Source organism: Chrysochloris asiatica, unplaced genomic scaffold (assembly GCF_000296735.1).
Source record: "Chrysochloris asiatica unplaced genomic scaffold, ChrAsi1.0 scaffold00165, whole genome shotgun sequence".
Classification (NCBI taxonomy): Eukaryota; Metazoa; Chordata; class Mammalia; order Afrosoricida; family Chrysochloridae; genus Chrysochloris; species Chrysochloris asiatica.
In genome coordinates, this window is record NW_006408683.1 from 2278549 (window position 1) to 2290263 (window position 11715).

An 11715-nucleotide genomic window follows, 5' to 3' on the forward strand; every position below is an offset into this window, starting at 1 on the left:
TCATGCTGGGTAAGGTGGAGGGTCAGAGAAAAAGCGGAAGACCCCCAACGAGATGGATCAGCCAGGTGACATCATTGATGGCGTCAAGTGTGGCTGTGGTAGTGAGGTTGGGCCAGGATCGGACATTGTTTCGTTCTGCTGTGCATGGGGTCGCTATGAGTCGGTTCTGACTCGATGGCACCTGACAACAACAACAACAATAATATTTTGTGAAACAACCAAAGAAAACTTAATTTTTTCTTAGTGACCTTAGTTTTCTCACATGCACTCAGTGTTGCAGACTAAATTTATTTGGAGAATAAAGATGTTTAATGTATTAATAGAATATTTTATTTATCTCCTTGGTTAATTGTTGTGTCTTTCAGTGAAGGGGATGTTTTGAGTTTACATCTGCTTCAGCTGGCCTTTGGTGATAGAAAGTGTTTGGCCTCAGGACAAATCTTATATGAGGTAAAGAGTACCATTTTATTAATTGTTTACCTAGCTTGTTACCTTTAATTTAAGATAAGGCACTCTAGTAGTGTAGTGGTTACGAATCGGGCTGCGAACCACAAGGTCAGCAGTTTGAAACTACCAGCTGTTACGCGGGAGAAAGATGAGGCTTTCTGCTCCCATAAAGATTAAAGCCTCAATAACCCTGTACAGGGTCGCTATGGGTCGGAACTGACTCCACGGCACATAACAACACCACCATTAAAAAGTTACTTTTCTATTCTACTTAATATTGGAGTCATAATGTGGTGAAAGAAACATTAAGGAGCACATTAGTTATTTTAATTAGGTAAAATTTTTAAATCTCCAAGTGTCATTTTCCTTGAATATTAGGTTGGACAAGACTTGAGCTTATGGCCTAATTGGTAAATAGAGAAAATAGCTGTTGCTTGTTTTAGTTGCTTGGAGCTAGCATATCAAGCAGTAAGCTGTGAGATGACTTTATAAATGACCCTCTCATTTATATTTGTAAAAAAGATTCCTTTTTAATGAATCCAGTCTTTCAGATGAGTTGACATCACTGCCTTTTTTCTCTGGCTGAATTTCCAAGGAAAGTGGAACACTACTGATAGCCATGTTTTGCTAGTCTTCACAATGCCTGTCTATAGAACAGTTTATTAAACTAGCCTTTGAGGGATATATGGTTTTAGGATATCCATCAAGTCCTTGAAATTAAGTCTAGCGCTTTTATGATTATGCATTTTCTAGGGCTAGATATATATAGCTTTGTCAGAATCTTAAGGGAATTGATGAGTTGAACAAAGTTTTAGAAACATTGGTCTGTTTAACTGTTCTTTGGCAGTTCAAACCCACCAGCTATTCCTTCGAAACTATACAGGGTCTTTGTGAGTCAGAATTGACTTAATAGCACTTAGCAACAAGAAATATTCTCAAGCATGAGTCTTTGTGAGACAAAACAAATGGAACTGCTATCCTATAAATGTAATGTAATTGTGTTATTATAATATAATGTAATATCAAAGCTTTGTTCCAGTTTACACTCCTGTCCATCTTACTAAGGTTTTCATATTTGAGTCCTGTAGAATAAGCACTGACTGCTAACCACAAGGTGGGAAGTTCAAATTCACCAGCTGCTCTTCAGAAACCCTATACAGGGTCATTATGATTCAGAACTGACTAGATAACACTTAACAACAGCAACATATTTAATAAGAAATCTACAACATTTGTTGGTGATTAATCATGAGCGAGTCAGCCTAGCATTTTATCTGGAGCATTTTTCATAGTTTGTTTTCTTATATCTTTAACTTTGTAGTTTAAAAAGGATTTTGTTTTATGTGCAAAGCTTCAAATCTGAAGAATGTTAAATTATAGAATGATATTTTTGCTTAGAATACTAAGAAAAGATTAAGTTTGTGCATTTTATGTTTCAGGGATTAGAATACTGTGAAGAAAGGTACACACTGGACCTCACAGGTGGCATGTTTCCTTTGAGAGGACAGACTACTAATACCAAACTGTTGGGATGCCAGAGTATAGAGAAATTTCGATCTCATGGTGACAGAGAGGAAGGTATGAGTGAAGGTTGGTTAAACTTTTATTGTATCATATATGTCAGCGATTTCATATTATGACACATTATTGATTTCTAGAGTTCTTATTCCTAGAAGTCACAATAAAAATATGGAATTTTGTCAGTTCTTTATGAAATGTTAGATATTTCTTGTTCTCTAGATTGTTATGTGAGCTAGTGTGGTGCTGTAGGATAAGCACTACAAGATTGGTGGTTCAAACACCCCAGCAGCTCTTTGAAAACCCTATACAGGTCACTATGCGTAGAACCTGACTGGATGGCACTTAACAACAACATATTGCTATATAGAATTCAGTTGTTAAATGAGGGCCCCTTGTATTTTAATCCAGCTCAGTCGATAAACAAAAATGGTTTCTAGTCCTAATGGTGAACTAATCAGCAGAGTATCTCTACTGAAACTGTCTATCCTGTTTTATTAAAAGGATTACAATAGAGTCTAAAGAATGCCTCTTAATTTCTGAATACTTTTTTTCCCTCTTTTTTGAGACATGCATGACAAGCATGTCTTGGTTATCTTGAAATGTTTCTTTAGTATCATCCTTTCTTCCTAGGAAGAATTCTACTATAGTAAAAATATGAATGCAAATCTGAAACTTGTTACTAGCTAATAGTCTTTGACATTCCTAAACCTGTTTTCCCATCTGTAAATGAGATAATACCTTTGTTAAAAGGTTAAAGGATTAAATGGATTAAATGAGCTATTGTGATAGTAATGCCTGTTATCTACTATTCTGTTTTAAGAGTACTCACCAGGTCCCTGGTTGTTTTGTGTTTTAATGGTCTGTATTCATTTGGTGCCACTCCTCATCTTGTCAGTTTGTCATACTGTGGTTAGTTGCATGTTGTGTGATACTAGAAGCTGTGCCACCGGTATTTCAAATAACAGTACAGCCACTGATGGTGGACAAGTTTCAGCAGAGCTTCCAAACTAAAACAGACAGAAGAAAGAGAGGTGGGCTACTTCTGAATGTTGGTGGTGGTTGTTGTTAAGTGCTGTTGAGTCGATTCCAACTCATAGACACCCTGTAAAGCATTTCCAAGGAGCAGCTGATAGGTTTGAATCACCACCTTGTGGTTCAAACTGATCTTCAGGTCTAGTGTTTATCCTGTAGTGCCCCACCAGGACTTCTTATATATAGTTCAATCTAAAAGCTACATCTTTAATAAAACATTTCCTAATCCTTCTCTTGAATCTCTTCCTTATAATGAAAATATTATGAATAGCACCAGAATATTGTTAGACATAGTACAAGAAGATGAGCGAGCCCCTTAGTTTGGAAGGCGCTCAGAATTGAGTTGCCTTCCCAGAGTAAAGCTGACCATGATAATGATGCAAAAAGCATCAAAAGAAGATGGAAGAAATACACAGAGTAACTATACCAAAAAAATTGATTTATATTAAGCCATTTCAAGAGGTTGCATATGATCAAGAATAATGATGATATTGGAAGGGAAAGTCCATGATGCACTGAAAGTATTGCCAAGAAGCACAGCTCTAGAAATTAACACACTACAAATTGAAATCTTTCAACAAACTAGTGCAGCACTGCAGGCACTCAACCATCTATACCAGTACATTTGAAAGATAGCTATCTAGCTCCTTCAAAAGAGAGGCGACCCAACAGAATGAGGAAATCGTTGAATAATATTATTAATATAACATGTAAGTAAATAATTTGCTGAAGATAATTTCAAAATGGCTGCAGCAATATGTCAACAGGGAACTGCCGATAACTCAAGCTGGATTCAGAAGGAAATAAGGAACTTGGGATGTCATTGCTGACAGATGGATTTTGGGTAAAAGTAGAGAATACCAAAAATATGTTTATTTGTTCTTTATTGACTATGTAAAGGCTTTCGACTGTGGATCATGACAAACTGTGGATAGCATTGTAAAGAATGGGGATTCCAGAACACTGAATTAGGCTCCTGAGGAACCTGTATATAGATCAAGAAGCAGTTGTTTGAACAGAGCAGGGGGCCACTGAATGGTATAAATTATGAAAGGTGTGTGCCAAGGTTGTATTCTTTCACCATACTTCTTCAATCTATATGCTGAGTAATCAGAGAAGCTGGATTATATGAAGAAGAACATAGTATCAGGATTGGAGGAAGACTCATTAACAACCTGTGATATACAGATGATACAGCCTTGTTTACTGAAAGTGAAGAATACTTAAAATGCTTACTGATAAAAGATCAAACACCACAGCCTTCTTTTTGGATTGCACCTCACTGTAAAGAAAATTAAATCCCACAACTGGATCAATAAATAGCCAATAAATCATGATACATGGGTAAAAAGATTGAAATTTCTTGGATCTACAGTTAACACTCAGGGAAGTAGCACTCAAGAAATCAAACAATGTATCAATAGTACTAGACAAATCTACTGCACAGGACCTCTTTAAAGTGTTCAAGGCTAAGGTGTGCCTGACCCAAGCCATGGTATTTTCAGTTGCTTCGTATACATGTGAAAGTTGGACAGTGAATAAGGAAGACCATAGAAGAATTGATGCATTTGAGTAATGGTATTAGAGAGTAATATTGACAATACTATAGTCTGCCATAAGAACAAACAAATCAGTGTTGGATGAAATACGACTAAAGTGTTCCTTAGAAGCAACAATGGTGAGGTTCCATCTCTCATACTTTAGACTTTTATCAGGAGGGGTCATTAACAACCTGTGATATACAGATGATACAGCCTTGTTTACTGAAAGTGAAGAATACTTAATGGAGAAGAACATTATGCATGGTAAAGTGTAGGGTCAGCAAAAAAGAGGAAGACCCCTAACAAGATGGATTGACACTGCTGAAGCATATCAACAATTGTGAGAATGGCACGGAACTGGGCAATGTTTTGTTCTTTTGTGTATAAGGTCACTATAAGTCAGCACTGACTTGATGGTACCTAACAACAATACATTCGTTTGTTGTGCCCATCCATTCTAGACATGCTTTCCAGCCTAGTTCCCACATGTATGCATGATTTAATTTTCACATCCAATTAAGCATGTCAAAAACAGGCATCATCATGTTCTATCTCTTCTTCCTTACTTATGTCTTCATTATATTCCCATTAGTACTGTCTCTGATTTTTTAATTTTGTCATCTCTTTCATTCCCTTTATTTGATAATCATTCTTCTATTGACATTCTTTCTTTCTATTCCCAAAGCCATCATCCAAGTACTTTTCCCCCTTCTCAAACAAAGAAAGGATCTGGTGTGGCACTTGACCATAAGGTCGCTTTGAACTGCAAGGCTAGTGGTTCAAACTCACCAGCTTCTCCTTGGAAACCCTGTACAGGGTTGCTGTGAGTCGGAACTGACTTGACAGCACTTAACAAACAGCAGTACCACCAAAGAATTAAACCCCAGTGCCATAGGGTATCCATTGGTCCTAGCTGAATACCATCCTTGAGAATATTCAAATTCCTTCATACTTTGCACTTCCAGTACCTCACACACTAGGTGATAAAATAAAATAGAAGATAACCAAAATATAAATGATTCTAGATACAATTGAATCTCTTCTTAGATAACAAATGATAGAAAAATATTGAAAAATCAAATTAAAATAATGAATGAAACATAAATTTGAGGGACAATATTGCTATTCTTTTTTTTAACATTTTGTTGTAGTTTGGTTTGAAAGTTTACAGGGTTAATAGGTTTTCCATTCAATTTATATGCATTTTGTTTCATGACATTAGTTGCAATCTCCTCATTGTAGCAGTACTTCTCTGTTTCTATTTGTGTTTCTTGTTCCTTCTTATATTCTGAACTTTTTGGAGGGCGACTGCTGTTTTGCTCTAGTATGGTTGATGATTCTAAGACGCATATTCTACTGTCTGTTATTGTTCAATTTATCAGCCTATTGTTTGCGAAAGATAATCATGGGGGTGGATTCATTTCCAGCTTTGAAGACTATTGTTGTTGTTAATGCCATTAAATTGGCTCTGACTGATAGTGGCACTGTGTAGGATTTCTGAAGGTTGGCTGCTGTATTTGAACCATTGACCTTACAGTTCAAACCAACCTTTTGGTCCAGTGCTTACCCTATAGTGCCACACCAGGACTTCTTATAAAGACGGTAATCTCAGGGGTTCCACCAGTCTCTTGTCAGACCAGTAAATCTGGTCTTGTTTAGGATTTTGGATTACTACTTATGAGATCCCAGTCACAGCTCACCATAATTGGATGTAGAATATTGTCTTTGTGGAGTATGTTTTGCTAGTTAACCTAGATAATGACCCTCAAGACTATGGTCCTAAGATCCCAAGCCCAGTAACTTACTCCCTTGAAGATACTGAGTTATGGCTAAAAAGTTTTGGTAAGTTTGCCATTTGTATGCTCTACTATAGTTGTCGAGTGCTGTTAAATCTGCAGCAACTCATAGCAACCCCTGTATGGGGTTTCTGAGGAGCGGATGGTGAGCATGAACTGCCGACCTTGAGGTTCAAACAGACCTTGCAGTACAGCGCATTATCCTGCAGTGCCACACCAGGACTATACATAGTTGTAGTTGTAGCATATGCAGATATGTAAGTCTAAATATTCCTTGTCAAACCTATATATATTAGTGGGTGTAATCCCAAGTGTCATTCCACACCAATACTACTTACATGTCTACCTATGGATTCGCTCATAGATTACTGTTCATTATTACAGGAGTGTGTATTTACCATTGTTGCCCTTTAATCTTTTGTACCACCCAATGCCTTTTCTTTGCCTTGGTCATATTGTTTGCTGTAATTCTTTTGGAGGAATTTTATTTTGAGGTTTTTAAAATTTTTATTTTCCTCTTTCAGCTCTATCTCCTGACACCAGTGTTTCAGTCTTTACCTGGCAAGTGAATATATATGGACAAGGAAAGCCTTCCATATATTTGGGGCTTTTCGACATAAATCGTTGGTATCATGCACAAATGCCAGATTCATTAAGGTATGTTTAATGCCTTTCTCTCTTTTTTCCTTTCAGTATTTATATATTTAACAGATCAGTGACTTAGTAATTTTTGTAAATATTTTATTTTAGATCGGGAGAATATCTACATAATTGCTCTTATTTTGCACTGTGGTCATTGGATTCTGTTGTAAGTAGGACTTCTCCCCATTACATCTTGGATATATTAGTACATGAGAGAAGTTTAAGTCGAGGAGTTCCTCCTTTGTATCCACCTCCTGAGCAGTTTTTTAACCCAAGTACTTACAATTTTGGTATGTATATCTTTGATACTATCTTTTGAGAAACTTAATATGCAGAAAGTATGTAGATTTGTATTTTTGTGTAGTTTATATACAAGAGTAAGGCAAAAGTGTTGCTACTAGGATTCCAAGGATTTCCGGTAGCGTATTGGTTACAAATCGGGCTGCTAACCTCAGGGTCAGCAGTTCGAAACTACCAGCTGTTCTGCGGGAGAAAGATGAGGCTTTCTGCTTCCGTAACGATTTACAGACTTGGAAACCCTATGCAGGGTCGCTATGGGTCAGAACTGACTCCCTGGCATACCACCATCACTACAATTCCAGTTTATAAATGCATAAGTTTATTCCATATACGATGTGTTAAACCTGTCTCTGCAATCAGTGGATGCCTGCAGACAAATTATCTCAGTAATACACTTGTCTTAGTCTCATTAGGGGGCTTTCAAAAATAAGTCGAATTAAAACAGTGGGTTCCTAAGGACCTACCATTGTTGTTCTTGTTGTTAGTGCCATCAAGTCACTTCTGACTCATAGAGACCATGTATAGGTTTTCTGAGGAGCAGTTGGTAGATTTGAACCGCCAACCTTGCAGGTCAAACTGACCTTGCTGAGCCAGTTAAATTCAAGACAGAGGGGTCAGCTGTTTCTTGGGATTCCAAAAAAGATTTTCTCATAGGACAAGGACAGTCATGGGGGCTTAACTAAGAAAATTGAAAGCTGTATTGGTGAGATTAAAGTAGAGATTTTTTTTTCCATCACCACAGTACACCTGCTCTTTCTTCAGGACCTGGCCTGTGAGATTTTAGTTGGTAAAACTTACGTCATCCATGTCCACCCTTCAACCCTGATCTTGCCCCTTCAGGGTACTTTTTGTTTCTCAAACTCATATAACATTTAAAAGGAACATAATTTGAGTCCCTTGAGAATGCCAAAATTGCTGTTATTATATGATAGTATAAATGTTGTTGTTAAGTGCCAATGAGTCAGTTCTGACACATAGCAACCCTGTATAGCATTTCCAAGGAGCAGCTGGTGAGCTTGAAGCACCAACCTTGCAGTTCAAATGGCTTTGCAGTCTGGCGCATTAACCCACAGCACCACACCAGGACTCCAATAGTATAAATAGAGTCATTCAGATTTTTCAGGAAAGGGTTGGTGGTGGTTGTGGGATAAAGCACTGGACCTCAAGGTCGGTTTGAACCAAAGGTTGGCGGTTCAAATTCAACAAGCTGCTACTTGGAAACCCTATACAGGGTTGCTATGAGTTGGATCTGCTCCATAGCAGTTAACAAAAGCAACAACATGAGAAATTTAATACTTAAGAGTTTAATGCTTTATACAGACATTACCGTTGTGAGTTTGAATTTGCTGGTAAACAGATTAACTATTTTATAGTTTATTGTTGTTGTTAAGTGTCATCCAGTCAGTTTTGACTCATAGCAACCCAGTATAGAGTTTCTGTTGGGTTTGAACCATTGACTTTTCATTTAGCAGCCCATTGTTTACCCTACAGCATCACACCAGGAATATTTAGTACTTTTAAAATAATTTTTATAATTAAATCTAAGTTAAAATGGTAAGGCTCAGAGAAAATGCTGCTTTATTATTACTAGGTTTTGCTCCTTGCCTTGCAATCAATTTTTAGAATAAATTTTGTTCTACTAATGGTTTAGTAAATGTAATATGCAGATGAGTATTTTAATTCCTTTTTTTTTTTTTTTTTAAGATGCCACTTGTTTGTTAAACTCAGGAGTTGTTCATTTTGCTTGTACTGGCTTTCAGAAGGAGGTAGGTAACAGAAACCAATATGTACTAAGTATAATTGAACTGCAGTCAGATCTTGGAGTATACTGATTCATTTTTATAAACTTTATTTGATACTAATTGTATAAACAATTGGTTCAGCTTAAATGATATTGTTAGGTGATTGAGTTGGTACTGACTTCATAACAACCTTATACACAACAGAACGAAAACTTGGTCATGCACCAATGTCACAATCGTCATTACACTTGAGCCCATTGCTGCCGCCGCTACAATCAGTCTTGGTGGGATCTGTTTTGCGACTACCCTTCACTTTACCAAGCTTGATGTGCTTCTCCTGGGACTGGTCCATTTTGATTCTATGTCCAATGTATAAGAAGACAAAGTTTAGCCAATTTATGCAGCAATCTAGTTGTACTTCTTCCAATACAAATTTTTTTGTTCCTTTGGCATTCCATGACACTTTTAATATTCTTTTCCAACAACATAACTCAAATGCATCAGTTCTTCTTTGGTCGTCTTAACTCAGAGTCCAACTTTCACATGCATATTAGGCTTGGGTGAGGCACACCTTAGTCCTAAAACTGACATCCTCTTGAACACTTTAAAACAGGTCTTTTGCAGCAGATTTTTGTGTAATGTAATATATTGCTTGATTTCCTGACTGCTGCTTCTATGAATGTTGATGGTATGTCCAAGCAAAATGAAGTCTTTAACAACTTCTAGCTTTTCTCCATTTATCATGATGGTCCAGAAGTAAGGAATTTTGTTTTCATTACATTGGGTTCAATCCAATGGCTATGGTCTTTGATTATGTTCAGCAGGCAAGATTTTATTATCTGCATTGTTAATGAGTCGTCCCCCAATCCTGTTGGCACGTTCTTCTTCATGTAATCCAGCTTTTCAGATTATTTTCTTAGAATACAGATTGGATTGTTGTTGTTGTTAGGTGCCATTGAGCCATTACTGACTCATAGAGATCCTATGTGCTTCAGAATGAAACACTGCCCAGTCCTGGGCCAACCTCACATTCATTGCTATGCATGAGCCCATCGCTGGCACCACTGTGCCAATCCTTCTCATTAGGGATCTTTCTCTTTTTCTCCGACCCTCCACTTTACCGATTATGATATCCTTCAGTGACTGGTTCCTTCTGACAATATATCTGAAGTATGAGAGATGAAGTCTGGCCATTCTGGCTTCTAAGGAGCACTCTGGCTGTACTTCCAACACAGATCTATTTGTCCCTGGTACTTTCAGTATTCTTCTCTAACGCCATAACTCAAATGCATCAGTTCTTCTCTGGTCATCCTTATTCATTGTCCAACTTTTGCATACCTATGAGGTTATTGAAAATACCATGGCGTGAGTCAGGTGCACTTGTCCTCAAACTGACATCTTCGCTCTTCAACATTTCAAAAAGGTCTTGTGCAGCAGATTTGCCTAATGCAATATGTTGTTTGGTTTTTTGACTGCTGCTTCCATGAGTGTTAATGGTTGATCCAAGCAAAATAAAGCCTTTGACAGCTTCAGTCTTTTCACCATTAATATGGATGATGTTTATTGGTCCAGTGGTGAGGATTTTTGTTTTCTTTACATTGCGATGCAATCCATACTGAAGGTGATTAAGTTTGATGAAGTAATACAACCCTGGTGCACACCTTTCTTAATTTTAAAACATTCTGTATTCCCTTGTTCTGTTCGAATAACGGCCTCTTGGTCTATGCACAGGTTCCTCATGAGCACTATTAAGTGTTCTGGCATACGTATATGTTGCAAAGTTGTTCATAGCTTCTCATGATCTACACAATCGAAAGCCTTTGCATAGTCAGTAACGCACAGGTAAATGTCTTTCTGGTATTCAGCCAAGATCCATCGGACATCAGCAATGATATCCCTTGTTCCAGGTCCACTTCTCAGTCCAGCTTGAGCTTCTGGATGCTCTTTGTCAATGTAGGATTGCAGCCATTTTGGTATTACCATTAGTAAAACTTTACTTGCATGGAATATCAATGATACTGCCTGACGATTTCTGCATTCTGTTGGGTCACCTCTCTTTGTAATGTACACAAATATGGATCTCTGCCAGTCAGTTGGCCGGATAGTTGTCTTCCAAATTTCTTGGCATAGATGAGTGTGCTGCATCAGTTTGTTGAAAGATTTCAATTTGTATTCCATCTGTTCCCAGTTCCTTGTTCTTTGCCAATTCCTTCAATGCACCTTGGGCTTTTTCCTTCAGGATAATTGGCTCTTCAAACATCCTACCTCTTGAAGTAGTTGAACATCGATCATATCTTTTTGGTACAGTGACTCTGTATATTTCTTCCATCTTTTGATGCTTTCTTTTAGAATAAGTATGGTGAAAGACTTCAACCCTGGCACACATCTTTCCTGATTTTAAACCGTTCAGTGTTCCCTGTTCCATTTGAACAACTGCCTCTTTGGCTATGTACAGGTTCCTCATGAGCACAATTAAATGTTCTGGAATACTCATTCTCCACAGTGCCAAAGCTTGTCATGATCCATTTGGGTTTATTTTTTTTTTGTTTATTTATTTATTTATTTTTGCATAGTGAGTTGTTGTTGTCAGGTGCCATCGAGTCAGAACCAACTCATAGCGACCCCATGCACAGCAGAACGAAACAATGTCTGATCCTGGGCCAACCTCACTACCGCCGCCACATTTGACGCCAT

The 11715-nt window shown here is 37.6% G+C and overlaps 1 protein-coding gene across 1 annotated transcript in view; it reads left to right on the forward strand.

Annotated features, from left to right (window-relative positions):
* The window catches only part of AHCTF1 (AT hook containing transcription factor 1), a 100455-nt gene that overhangs the window by 19981 nt on the left and 68759 nt on the right, over positions 1-11715 (forward strand). Inside the window, exons 6-10 of the mRNA XM_006871267.1 lie at positions 366-450; positions 1887-2037; positions 6862-6994; positions 7088-7269; positions 8984-9045. Coding sequence (XP_006871329.1) covers positions 366-450; positions 1887-2037; positions 6862-6994; positions 7088-7269; positions 8984-9045 — 613 coding nt within the window. The remainder of the gene's footprint in view (positions 1-365; positions 451-1886; positions 2038-6861; positions 6995-7087; positions 7270-8983; positions 9046-11715) is intronic.